The sequence below is a fragment of the Capricornis sumatraensis genome, chromosome 13, assembly GCF_032405125.1.
Source record: "Capricornis sumatraensis isolate serow.1 chromosome 13, serow.2, whole genome shotgun sequence".
Lineage (NCBI taxonomy): Eukaryota > Metazoa > Chordata > Mammalia > Artiodactyla > Bovidae > Capricornis > Capricornis sumatraensis.
Window position 1 is genome coordinate 82,595,275 of NC_091081.1, and position 14,726 is coordinate 82,610,000.

The window sequence follows — 14,726 nt, forward strand, 5'->3', positions numbered from 1 at the left end:
TGACCGGGGTCATGCTGATGCCATGATGTGGGTCGGTTTTCTGGATGTGCTGGGGTTGGGGGGCGGTTGGTGGTGGTGAGCCTAAATGCTTTTCCCATCTTGGCTCCACTTTCATCATGTTTAGCTCTTTTAAAAATATAATTTCATTTGTTTATTTTGGGCTGTGCTGGGTCATCATTGCTGTTGCGGGCTTTTCTCTAGTTGTGGCGAGCGGGGGCTCCTCTAGCTACGGTGCACGGGCTTCTCATTGCAGTGTCCCCTCTCGTTGCGGAGCACAGGCTCTAGAGTGTGTGGGCTTCCGTAGTTGTGGCTGTGGACTCTAGAGCGCAACCTTAATAGTTATGGCCTACAGGCTTATTGCTCTGAGGCCTGTGGGATCTTCTGAGATCAGGGATCGAACCCATGTCTCCTCCATTGGCAAGCAGATTCTTTACCACTGAGTCACCAGGGAAGCCCCATCATTTAGCTTTTTAAGCTTCATCTTAGATCCTGGGGCACTGGACCTTGGGTCCCATCGAGATGAAGTGTGGTGGCAGCTGATGGAGCCTGTGGCCCAAGCCTGGCCTCCTTCCTCTTTGCAAACTCTCACTGGATGAAGGAGGCATTGAATCATCAGCCATGGAGGCTGAAGGAACATTTGCTGGGAGAGGTTATGAGCTTGGTTGCCTGGTTCGAGGCCTGGAGAGTGGACACGGACCATGCTCCAAGGTGGGGCAGCGATGATCCCTTGCTCCTGGCATTCCTTGGGGGTGCCCTGCAGCACTCCTAGAACACTGTTGCTTTTCTTCCTTCCTTTACGCTCCCTTATCTACATGATGAGTTTGGCAGGAGGCGCCGGACAAGCATGGCTGGGCCCCTTCCTTCCGCATCCTGTAGGAGAAGCTGGGCTGCAGAGCACACAGTCTGTTCTGCTCCTCTGTGGCCGAGTCGTGGAGGGCCCAGGTTTGCTGGGGCCATGAGGTCTGTCTGCCTCTGGGGTTTGGTCTGACCTGCCGCAAATCCTCCAGCTTGGTGTGCACCAGCAAGAGGTACTGTGCCCTCCCCCGCTGCTTAGTCTTGTTCCCCTCCTAACTGAATCAGTGCTCAGGCGAGGAAGAGGGTGTGATTCTACTGGGTCCTGCTGAGACTCCACGGGGATGTGGGGGTCTCATCATGATGCAGTCATGGCCCAGCTCCCAGCACACACGATGAGGGGCTGGAGACTGACCAGGGTAGGTTTGAGCTGCTGGAGGCGCTGAGCAGGAGGCTGGGCTGGATTTCCTCCCTGAAAGATCCTCAGAAGTTACCTTACTTCTCTGCTCAGATACCCGCTGTTGGAAAAGTCTGTCGGGCATTCCTAGGGCAGGATCGGCCTGGCATCCTGTGTGCTTTATGAGGTTACCACGTGGTTGCACAGGCAGCCATGAGCCGGGCATGGCATCGAAGCCTCAAAATAGATGCCAGGCTTTTTCCAGCCAGAAGAGACTACCTATCTGTCTACTCCAAAGCCACGTAAAGCCACTACAGATGCGGGAGAGACTGGAGAAATCTGAGTGGTCCATGTTTTGTGAAGGCTGGCTTCAGTATTAGCAGCAAGACCCAGAGCTAGAGGCTTGACACCTCATTCGTTCATCCATCCATTCCAGGGCCTACCCGTAGCCCTGAGTGGTTGCGCTGTGCAGGTTATGTGGCGGTTTCGGGGAGTTGGGCCAAATTCTACCCAGAGCATCAGCAGGAGAGCCAAGTCCCCGCCTTTGCGTCTCTGACACGGCAGGTGAGCACTGTGCAAGTGGGGAGTTCTCACTGCCCGGAGCTCTTTCCTAGACACCACACATTGAAGTGTCCTTTGGTGTTGACAAGTTTTTCATCTGACTGGTTCTGTTAACTTTTTGTTTCCTTAGTAGTGAAGCCCTGGCTCACTTGAGCATAGCAGAAGGATTTTTTTTTTTGGCTTCCTGAACTTGAGCAAATGTTGGCACTGAGGTCAGGGGTAGGCCCCAGTCCTAGCCTGAATGGACAGCTCAGGACTCCACCCGCTAGTTTTGGAATGTTCACCAAATAAAAAGTGCTGGATTCACCATCGTGAAGATCCACGTGATCACTTAGGAGGTCTCACTGGACACTAGCTCATCCTGGCCGGGGGGATGGGGCGACGTGACTTCCCGGGGATGTTGGAGTGGCCTGTTATGTTCAAGGATGCTGGTCTCCTTACTTTATCCTGTATAGGATTTTAATTCCACTGGTAATGGAGATGCCACGGAAAGCGTGGTACTGCAGGGAATGGCCAAACCTTAAGGAAACTTGGAGAAAAATGGGCCTGTGGTTCTGTCAGCAGAAACCCTGCCCTCGGAGTCATTCATCAAACACATCCCCTTGGGCATCTTCTAAGTCAGGCACCATCCTGGCATGGCGCCCCCGCAGTCCCATACAGGGGCAGACAGTCCCCAGAGTGTGTAGAGCTCACTGTTGTGAAAGCGGCTGCAGGGGACAGAGAAGCATCAGGGGCAGGCGGCTCTCTGGCCTCCAGGAGGGGCCACCAGTGTTGAATCTTGTAATCAGAGGAGTGCCCCAGGGGGTGGTTGTATACTGAGGGGGAGGAGATAGCCACCCCAGCGGAGGTGGGACAGTAAAGAGGAACGAGACTTTGGAGTCCTTCGGGACATTTCCGTGGATCTTCGGGAGTCAGTTTCTGCCACATCACACTGAGGTCAGGAAGTGAGGGGAATCGGTGGCTCTGATGAGCAGGGGTGGGACCTGGGGTCCCAGGGGTCCCTTGGATGGTGATGCTGCGCTCATTTTGGAAATTTTGTTTCTACTCTATTCAATGATAAAGGAGCGCAGGAAGAAGTGTGCTTTTATACCACTGGGTCTCTATGATATTTCTATGAAAAAGTGGTGAACTGTGGCATGCCCAGCTCTCAGGCACTTTCTCAGCCCAGGGTCAGTACCCCGTGGGCTCTGGGCTCTCTGCCCTTTCTCATCTATGTTAGTAAGAGCCCAGGGCTTGTCTGAGACCAGCCTAGCATTTGGGCCATGTCCTTGGGGTCATCTCACCCCACTGAGCTGGCTCATCATCCATGAAATGGAGATGATGAGACTGGCTTCCTCGTGGGGCTTGTTGGGACTAAGTGAGGAACTGAGATAAATGCTTAACCCGACACAGAGACTAGACCTGGAACACTCGAGCCGGTGTTGTAGTTTACTGCAGTGCAGCCTGTTCCCTGGAGATCGTCTCAGGCCACACTGACCTGGAGAGCACAGCAAGTCAAGAATCTGGGCATTCAGCAAATCAAGAACTTTAAGGATTATATTGCAGACACGCAGGAGAGGCCGTCGTGGGAAACTGGTCTTTTCTTGGTGGTTCCTGATAAACGATGAGCCACTGCTTTTCACAGTTATTTCTTTATACACATTCCTGGATTGTGAAATTGAACAGTGAAAATTTTCTTTGCGGACATTTGATGTGCTTGTCAGTAGTGCCAACAGATTAACAGATCTGAAGGGACTGAAATGTTGAGACATTTAATGTTCTGGGAATTCAAGTGTTACAAGCTTGATTCTTCCTTTTTGTAAAACGTAACATTTCACAATTTTCTGAGAGAATAAGATGTGAGAGCCTCAGCCTAATAATGTACTCTGGTCACAGTGTGAGTTTCATCTGCCTTATGTATGTACGTATGACTCAATGACATGAGTTTGAGTAAACTCTGGGAGTTGGTGATGGACAGGGAGGCCGGGTGTGCTGCAGTCCATGGGGGGTCGCAAAGAGTCAGATGTGACTGAGTGGCTGAACTGAACTGAACTGATGTATGTATAGATACATAGAGACCATGCAGCTTGTCACTTGTTACTCCTTCTGAAACCATACTCACAGAAAACTAGTCAATCTAATCACACTAGGACCACAGCCTTGTCTAACTCAATGAAACTAAGCCATGCCTGCGGGGCAACCCAAGACGGGCGGGTCATGGTGGAGAGGTCTGACAGAATGTGGTCCACTGGAGAAGGGAATGGCAAACCACTTCAGTATTCTTGCCTTGAGAACCCCATGGACAGTATGAAAAGGCAAAATGATAGGATACTGAAAGAGGAACTCCCCAGGTCAGTAGGTGTCCAATATGCTACTGGAGATCAGTGGAGAAATAGCTCCAGAAAGAATGAAGGGATGAAGCCAAAGCAAAAACAATACCCAGCTGTGGATGTGACTGGTGATAGAAGCAAGGTCCAATGCTGTAAAGAGCAATATTGCATAGGAACCTGGAATGTCAGGTCCATGAATCAAGGCAAATTGGAAGTGGTCAAACAAGAGATGGCAAGGGTGAACGTCGACAGTCTAGGAATCAGCGAACTAAAATGGACTGGAATGGGTGAATTTAACTCAGATGACCATTATATCTACTACTGTGGGCAGGAATCCCTCAGAAGAAATGGAGTAGCCATCATGGTCAACAAAAGAGTCCAAAATGCAGTACTTGGATGCAATCTCAAAAATGACAGAATGATCTCTGTTCATCTCCAAGGCAAACCATTCAACATTACAGTTATCCAAGTCTATGCCCCAAGCAGTCACGCTGAAGAAGCTGAAGTTGAATGGTTTTATGAAGACCTACAAGACCTTTTAGAACTAACACCCAAAAAAGATGTCTTTTTCATTATAGGGGACTGGAATGCAAAAGTAGGAAGTCAAGAAACACCTGGAGTAACAGGCAAATTTGGCCTTGGAATGTGGAATGAAGCAGGGCAAAGACTAATAGAGTTTTGCCAAGGAAACGCACTGGTCATAGCTAACACCCTCTTCCAACAACACAAGAGAAGACTCTACACATGGACATCCCCAGATGGTCAACACCGAAAGCAGATTGATTATATTCTTTGCAGCCAAAGATGGAGAAGCTCTATACAGTCAACAAAAACAAGACCAGGAGCTGACTGTGGCTCAGATCATGAACTCCTTATTACCAAATTCAGACTCTGATTGAAGAAAGTAGGGAGAACCGCTAGACCATTCAGGTATGACCTAAATCGAATCCCTTATGATTATACAGTGGAAGTGAGAAATAGATTTAAGGGCCTAGATCTGGTAGATAGAGTGCCTGGTGAACTATGGAATGAGGTTCGTGACATTGTACAGGAGACAGGGATCAAGACCATCCCCATGGAAAGGAAATGCAAAAAAGCAAAATGGCTGTCCGGGAAGGCCTTACAAATAGCTGTGAAAAGAAGAGAGGTGAAAAGCAAAGGAGAAAAGGAAATATATAAGCATCTGCATGCAGAGTTCCAGAGTATAGCAAGAAGAGATAAGAAAGCCTTCTTCAGTGATCAGTGCAAAGAATTAGAGGAAAAGAACAGAATGGGAAAGACTAGAGATCTCTTCAAGAAAATTAGAGATACCAAGGGAACATTTCATGCAAAGATGGGCTCAATAAAGGACAGAAATGGTCTGGACCTAACGGAAGCAGAAGATATTAAGAAGTGGTGGCAAGAATACACAGAAGAACTATACAAAAAAGATCTTCACAACCCAGATAATCATGATGGTGTGATCACTCATCTAGAGCCAGACATCCTGGACTGTGAAGTCAAGTGGGCCTTGGAAAGCATCACTACGAACAAGCTAGTGGAGGTGATGGAATTCCAATTGAGCTATTTCAAATCCTGAAAGATGATGCTGTGAAAGTGCTGCACTCAATGTGCCAGCAAATTTGGAAAACTCAGTGGTGGCCACAGGACTGGAAAAGGTCAGTTTTCATTCCAGTCCCAAAGAAAGGCAATGCCAAAGAATGCTCAAACTACCACACAATTGCACTCATCTCACATGCTAGTAAAGTAATGCTCAAAATTCTCCAAGCCAGGCTTCAGCAATACGTGAACCGTGAACTTCCTGATGTTCAAGCGGTTTTAGAAAAGGCAGAGGAACCAGAGATCAAATTGCCAACATCCACTGGATCATCAAAAAGGCAAGAGAGTTCCAGAAAAACATCAATTTCTGCTTTACTGACTATGCCAAAGCCTTTGATTGTGTGGATCACAATAAACTGTGGAAAACTCTGAGAGAGATGGGAATACCAGACCACCTGACCTGCCTCTTGAGAAATCTGTATGCAGGTCAGGAAGCAACAGTTAGAACTAGACATGGAACAACAGACTGGTTCCAAATAGGAAAAGGAGTATGTCAAGGCTGTATATTGTCACCCTGCTTATTTAACTTGTATGCAGAGTACATCATGAGAAACGCTGGACTGGAAGAAACACAAGCTGGAATCAAGATTGCCGGGAGAAATATCAATCACCTCAGATATGCAGATGACACCACCCTTATGGCAGAAAGTGAAGAGGAACTAAAAAGCCTCTTGATGAAAGTGAAAGTGGAGAGTGAAAAAGTTGACCTAAAGCTCAACATTCAGAAAACGAAGATCATGGCATCTGGTCCCATCACTTCATGGGAAATAGATGGGGAAACAGTGGAAACAGTGTCAGACTTTGTTTTTGGGGGCTCCAAAATCACTGCAGATGGTGATTGCAGCCATGAATTTTAAAAGACGCTTACTCCTTGGAAGAAAAGTTATGACCAACCTAGATAGCATATTCAAAAGCAGAGACATTACTTTGCCGACTAAGGTCTGTCTAGTCAAGGCTATGGTTTTCCCAGTGGTCACGTATGGATGTGAGAGTTGGACTGTGAAGAAGGCTGAGCACCGAAGAATTGATGCTTTTGAACTGTGGTGTTGGAGAAGACTCTTGAGAGTCCCTTGGACTGCAAGGAGATCCAACCAGTCCATTCTGAAGGAGATCAATCCTGGGATTTCTTTGGAAGGAATGATGCTAAAGCTGAGACCCAGTACTTTGGCCACTTCATGTGAAGAGTTGACTCACTGGAAAAGACTCTGATGCTGGGAGGGATTGGGGGCAGGAGGAGAAGGGGATGACCGAGGATGAGATGGCTGGATGGCATCACTGACTCGGTGGATGTGAGTCTGAGTGAAGTCCGGGAGTTGGTGATGGACAGGGAAGCCTGGCGTGCTGCAATTCATGGGGTCGCAAAGAGCCGGACGTGACTGAGCGACTGAACTGAACTGGACAGAAATGTGATTAGTCTATAGAAATTTACATGAACAGGGCTCTCTGTGTGAGTTTTTTTGAACATGGGTCTCCTTTTATGTATATGTTTGTAAAAACATAAGGTTTATTCTGCCATTGCCACATGAACGTTTGCCATTCTGCAGGCACACCACCAGGATTATACATTTTCTTTAGGATCTTAGTGACATATTATTGGGCTTCCCAGGTGGCTCAGATGGTAAAAAAATCAGCCTTCAATGAAGGAGACCCCAGTTCAGTCCCTGGGTCAGGAAGATCCCCTGGAGAAGGGCATGGCAACCCACTCCAGTATTCTTGCCTGGAGAATCCCATGGACAGAGGAGCCTGGTGCACTGCAATCCATGGGGTCACAAAGAGTTGGACATGACTGACTGAACACACCATGCCATCTTATTAATGTGCTGACATATTACCTGATGATAAAATTATCTGTATTAGTAGTGTGTCAAGTGGCCTCATTTTTATTCTTGAACTGATCAAGGCTGCTATAGGAAACAAGGATGATAGAACCTGGAGTTGGGTATTAGCAACTTTGGATTTAGGGAAGATTATGAGTCCTTCTTGGAAGGAAAGTTATGACCAACCTAGATAGTATATTCAATAGCAGAGACATTACTTTGCCGACAAAAGTCTGTTTAGTCAAGGCTATGGTTTTTCCAATGGTCATGTATGGATGTGAGAGTTGGACTGTGAAGAAAGCTGAGCGCCGAAGAATTGATGCTTTTGAACTGTGGTGTTGGAGAAGACCCTTGAGAGTCCCTTGGACCCCAACCAGTCCATTCTAAAGGAGATCAGTCCTGGGTGTCCTGTGGAAGGACTGATGCTAAAACTGAAAACTGCAATACTTTGGCCACCTCATGCGAAGAGTTGACTCATTGGAAAAGACTCTGATGCTGGGAGGGATTGGGGGCAGGAGGAGGAGACGACAGGATGAGATGGCTGGATGGCATCACCAACTCGATGGACATGAGTTTGGGTGAACTCCGTGAGTTGGTGATGGACAGGGAGGCCTGGCATGCTGCGATTCATGAGGTCGCAAAGAGTCAGACACGACTGAGCGATCGAACTGAACTGAACTGATGAGTCCTTCTTAGAGGTGTAGATTTTGGCAAGTTAACCCATTTTTGTGGTTTTATGTCCTCATTTGTAAAATAAGAAAGTTCAAATTGGAAGATAGCCAGATTGTTACCTGGGTCTCAGACTCAGTGATTCCATAGTATTTGAGAACTCTAGGTTTTAGTTTTTGTAGTTTATTTCCAAATAATGTTTTCAAGTTTAGATTAAATTGGATATGAGTGGGCCCAGTGCACAAGTTGGGGGGTGGGAGTGGGGGTGAATGGAAAGAACAGTCTAGAAATAAAGGCTGAGTTTAGACGCCTCTGTTTGCTCTTAGCTCATCCTCAGAGATGCCGTTCTGAAGATTTTAGTTCAAAGGGCACAGCGTCCCCCTTGGGGTGAGAGCCTGGTGTACTTGCTACTCTTTGTCTCTCTCCTCTCTATTTGATGACAAATAGAAACAGAGACATTCCCTCCTATCGGGAGGTAAAAAAATATTTAGGGAATTATGTGGAAAAATACACTATTCTTTTCTTTTTTAAACATTGTTCATCTTTCTTTGACGCTGATGCGGTAGAAACCCACTTGTTCAGGAGTTGTACGTAAAAACCGCTTCCACGTTTCCTGACATAAATTGTGTTTTCTGAGTTTAGTTCCTACAGTTCTCAATCTCATCTGTAGTTGTCCTGAGTGAGTTAGAATGCCAATAAGATGGGAAGGGAAGGAGGTAAGGGGAGGGAGACATCGACAAGCAGGGGTGTGCTTTCCAGAGACCCAGTGGCAGAACCTCATCCCTCGCTTGTTGGTCTGCAGCCTCCGAGTCGGTGTACGTGGTCTCTCTGCAGTCCATGAACTCCCGGGGGCAGAGTCAGCCGGTCTACAGGGCTGCCCTAACGAAGCGGAAGATTTCAGGTATGTCTCCAGGGATGCATCTGGTCAAGCCGAGGTCTAGGGCTTGGCTGTTTTCCAATGATGCTGGCCAGGTAACGACGTACATGGATTTTATTGGGTATGGGGGAAACAGGGGGCAGACTTGGTCACATGTGAGAGGCACAAGTGTTTCTTTTCTACTCAGAGGCTAGAGTGTTCCTGCGATGCAATCTATCCCTGTGTATATTTGAATGGCTTCAGATTTGTCTTGAAAGGCCCAAGCATTTATTCCATTTACAGGCACGGTCTGACCCACGCATAAATTGCCCTTGGTGATAGACTGGGAACAAAGAGAGAGAGGAGGGTAGGTGTGGACGGGTCAGCACACAAGATATGCCCTCACACTTTATTTCAGCTAAAACGGCCTGAAAATGGCATTGAGAAGAGTGAGGGGAAATGTAAAGCTGGCTTGCTGGTAGCCTGACCATTCGTCACTTACTTAGGGATGGTTTTTTCCACATATGTTCACAGGTGTTTTTTATGTCAGTCATATAGTAGCAAATTACATATACCTTTTCTGGATCACGTGCCTTAATTTAAAGAGGCAACCTATGACATAATGATAATTGTGAATTCACAATTTATTTGAATAATATATTTATATGGTATACTCATATTGATAGTTACTGTAATTGTACATTGTATAACAAAAGTCACACATGTATGATGTTTCACTTAAAAAAAATTTTTTAATTGCTCTTCTAGAAGTCCCTGTATCACTTTTCTAAAGGCTACGTAGTTAGCTTCCCCTACTTGTAGTAAAGCCACAACCTTTTGAAACATGATCTGTGAAAGTTGAAGACAAAAGAAATGAAAAAACCGCAAAAGTCCAAGAGACTAAGAAAAGCAAAACTGAAGACATCTTATGAGTCGCAGTGTTACAGACTGCACATAAACTTTGTGACTTTACTGTAGTCCATCGGAAACTGGCAAACTGAATTCTCTTTTCTATCTGAATATAACATTTAATCTGCTTTGGAATCATATATTCTAAATCGCGAGGACACTGAACTCAATGTGATTTGTGCAGATGTTGAGCTAGAATTTTTATTTCATGCCATAATCACCCAGGGAATGCTCTGAATTGAACTTTTCTTCCCCAAACTTTTGCTTCCTGTAAAAACAGTACTATTTCCCAGAAACTCAGAGTGTATACTGAGAAAGCTCTGAGTGATCTGGACTATCTCTGACCAAGGCAAAGCATCTCCTTTTGCACAACTGTCCTTATGTTGATTGGGTTAGGCAGCTTAGAATGTGTTTAAGAAGAGAAAGAATGGAGATTTTTGGTTTTCTGCGTTGATCAATCAAATAATTGTTTGACTTCCTATTCATTTGATTTTATCTAAATCAAGCATAAACAATTTAATAGCTAGGCTCTGGGGGCCAGTGTGACTCAGGGCAGAGCATATTGCAGGGACAGCCTCTCCACACGCCCCATTGTCGTTGCAGAAGAGGATGAACTGGACACACCTGAAGACATCAACGTCCGGGTTATGTCGTCCCAGTCTGTGCTGGTAGCTTGGGTGGATCCTGTTTTGGAAAAACAGAAGAAAGTTGTTGCATCAAGGTACTTTTCCTTCTTTCTTTGTCTTTATTTTCTATATGAGAGACATGGTTTTTCTGGCCCTGAAGAGACATGTATTTATTTGAACGGTTGTATTTTCAGACATACATGAACGCTGACCTCTTTTGTAGCTGACGGGTAGACTGTTCTAGGACAATCTAGCTGATTCTGTGGGTGGTACACATTCCCACAGATTATATGTGGGTAAGACACACAGCAGGCCCTCACATCTCACCTGTTCATAGTCTGATCTTGTGTCTGGGATTTTCCTAGATTCTGTTTCATTCTTTGCCCCAAGTTTTGCTTTGTCTCTTGAATGTTCTGTTCAGGCACAGAGGACATGGGTCCATCTTAGGAAGAAGAGCCTTACCGTCTTCCTGGTATTTCGAGATAGTGGCCACAGGAAGGGTCTTGTGTAGAGTGGTGACCATGTGTCTAATGTCTTGTGCAAGTGACTCCTCTTGAAATAGTCTTGAAACGCTGCATGGCTTCCTGTCCAGCTCATCTATACGTATGTAACAAAATGTGCTTTATTTTGTCTTAACCCATGATGTTATGCTCTTCTGGTTTATATGGTCATTTGTAATAGTAATGGAGGAAAAACCAGTCATGAGGTTAAAATAATTTTTGTGTTAAAAAGGCCACTGTTATTGTTTGGTCCTTAAGTCATGTGCAACTCTTTGTGACCACACGGACTGCAGCACACCAGGCTTCCCTGTCTATCACCATCTCCTGGAGCTTTGCTCACACTCATGTCCATTGAGTCAGTGATGCCATCCAACCATCTCATCCTCTGTCGACCCCTTCTCCTCCTGCCTTCAGTCTTTCCCAGCATCAGGGTCTTTTCTAATGAGTCGACTCTTCTCATCAGGTGGCCAAAGTATTGGAGCTTCAGCTTCAGCATCAGTCCTTTCAATGAATATTCAGGGTTGATTTCCATTAGGATTGACTGTTTTGATCTCCTTGCTGTCCAAGGGACTCTCAGACGTCTTCTCCAGCACCACTATTCAAAAGCATCAATTCTTCAGCACTCAGCCTTCTTTATGGCCCAACTCTTGCATCCCTACAGGACTACCAGAAAAACCATAGCTTTGACTATACAGACCTTTGTCAGCAAAGTGGCCACTGGTGAATGCCATTTCTAGTTAGTGGTAGACCAGTAGTCATAAAAATGTGCATTAAATGACTAACACACAGCTAAGAGAAAGCACATAGCCAAGAGAAAGCCAAAGACTTGGTGGTCTAGTCATTATATATTATTTTTTTTAACCTATTTGCAACCAGGAAAAGTGAATATACTTTAGAAAATGAATGGAATATAATGCTGAGTGTATATATATATATATATATATACATATATATATATGGTATATAGATGTTATTCTACATTATATATATATATATATATATATAATATTTATTCAAGCTAGAGCTTCTGTCACTGTCTGCTAGTAAAAAAAGACATCTGCTTCTTGTCAGAGACCTCAGAAGATGCATAAGTGGTTCTCTCCCAAGCCATAGGGCCTCCCCCAGCAGGAAGTGTTCCTGATCAACATGGACTTTGATTTCCAACATCCTGATGAAAACAAAAGAAGACTTGAGTTTTCTTAGTAGAACTCTAACTGCTAATTGGTGAGCTGTGTCTGCAACTGAGGGCTTCCCTGGTAGCTCAACTGGTGAAGAATCTGCCTGCAATGCGGGAGACCTGGGTTCAATCCCTGGGTTGGGAAGATCCCCCGGAGGGAAAGGCTTACCCACTCCAGTATTCTGGCCTGGAGAGTTCCATGGACTGTTTAGTCCATGGGGTTGCAAAGAGTTGGACACGATAGTCTTATCATAACTAATGAAATACTATAATGAATAGCACACTGTTAAGGCATCAAATGCCATCTACTGTAATGTGGCCACAAAGAAAACTTATGAGAAAAGTGAGTCAATGGACATGAATTTGAGCAAGCTCCAGGAGACACTGAAGGACAGGGAAGCCTGGTGCTCTGTAGTCCACGGGGTTGCAAAGTGTCGGACATGACTGAGCGACTGAACAACAATAAACGGTGTTTGTGGCTTGTAACGTCGAGTGCTGAGGCTGTCTTCTGCTTGGGACTGTCAGATATGACTGTGTCGGGTCACATGGCGCTCCTCTGCCTGACGATTACACAGCGAGCTCCTCTCGTAACCCTCTCTCTCCTGCTCCGTTTGCTGTACGTTTTTGTTCCGTCTCACAGAGATAAGCCTACTCAGAACTACAGGCGGCCTTTCCTCACAGAACTCATAGAAAACACACCAGCTTTGGTACTTAGTGAGTCTTCTTGTCCTTCTTTTCTGGAGAGCCAAGGTGCTTTGGGCTGGATCTCGTTCTTAATATTGCCCATTCCACACCAGGTACACACACACCCAGCACATACACACCCCTGCCACATACACACACACACACACACCACATACATACACACCACGTACACACACACACACACCACATATACACACAGATACCATGTATACACACACACACCATGTACACACACCACGTACACACACACCATAGAGAGACACACACAGTGTACACACACACCACACACACACACCCCACATATACACACACACACCATGTATACACACACACACCATGTACACACACCAGGCACACACATACCACACAGAGACACATACCGTGTACACACACACACACTCCACATACACACACACCACGTACACACACACACACCACATGTACACACAGATACCATGTATACACACACACACCATGTACTCACATACCACATACACACACACCACACAGAGACACACACCGTGTACATACACACCACATACACCCCACATATACATACAGACACCATGTATACACACACACACCATCTACACACACCATGTACACACACATACCACACAGAGACACACACTGTGTACACACTGACACACACACTCCACATACACATGCACAGGCAACACATACACACACACCACACACACACATACCATGTACACACACACCCCACATATACACACAGACACCATGTATACACACACACCATGTACACACTACCACATATATACACCCACCACACAGAGACACATACCGTGTACACACACACACCACATACACACACACACCACGTACACACACACACATTCGTACACACCCCCACACTCCACTCCCACACCCCATGCACATGTACACACACATATACACACCAACACACACATACACCACATACACACACACACACCCATTCCCCCACACCCCTAATAAGGCACTTGCCTCATAAAAAGTGTCACCCCCTTATCCCTCCCTTTTAATTTCTGCTTGATATCTTGAGCAATAAAATGTTTTGGTCTTGAAAAGACACTAAGCTCTGTCTTTCCTGGGCTACTTTAGACACACCTCCCTGGAACTTAAGTAGATTCTTTGAACTAATAACAAAATCACAAGTCTAGAACTTTCTCTTCTTGATTTCACCACTTACCTCCAGAAGTCATCGCTTACGGGGAAGGGAAAACACCAAGGATGCCAGTGCCCACCTGCAGAGAACCGGTCAGCTGGGTGTGTTGCTGCTTTGCGTTTTCTTACAGACAGTACACCGTGCGCTACCGAGAAAAGGGGGAGTCGGCGAGATGGGATTACAAGCAGGCCTCCAACAGACGCGTGCTGGTCGAGAACCTGAGTCCAGACACCATGTATGAATTTGCAGTCCGCATTTCCCAGGGTGAACGAGACGGCAGGTGGAGTACATCTGTCTTCCAGAGAACACCGGAGTCTGGTCTGTATTCAGAATGGCCTTTGGACTTGCAACTTGGGAATCACCCCTGAAAGGAGATTTAAAGACACTTCGGGGAGCCATAGTGATAATGGCCAGGAGAGGCATTTTTCAAAGTAGCATTACCCCTAAATCTCGTGAGAAGCATCCTTGGGTCCATGCTTTATCCTTTACTGGCTATTTTCCTGAGCGTGTTTTTCTGACATGTAGAGTGCATTAAAACCACGTGGAGCCTTCATAAATCCCTGCTGTCTGTGTGAACGCCCCTGAGTAACAAACACATGGCTCCAGAATATTGGAGAGACTCTCCTTTCTTAAGACTC

The 14,726-nt window shown here is 45.9% G+C and overlaps 1 protein-coding gene across 1 annotated transcript in view; it reads left to right on the forward strand.

Moving 5' to 3' along the window:
* FNDC1 (fibronectin type III domain containing 1) overlaps positions 1 to 14,726 on the forward strand; it is a 114,218-nt gene that overhangs the window by 49,801 nt on the left and 49,691 nt on the right. Inside the window, exons 6-8 of the mRNA XM_068985179.1 lie at positions 8,947 to 9,045; positions 10,513 to 10,630; positions 14,219 to 14,406. Of these exons, the coding sequence (XP_068841280.1) occupies positions 8,947 to 9,045; positions 10,513 to 10,630; positions 14,219 to 14,406 (405 nt within the window). The remainder of the gene's footprint in view (positions 1 to 8,946; positions 9,046 to 10,512; positions 10,631 to 14,218; positions 14,407 to 14,726) is intronic.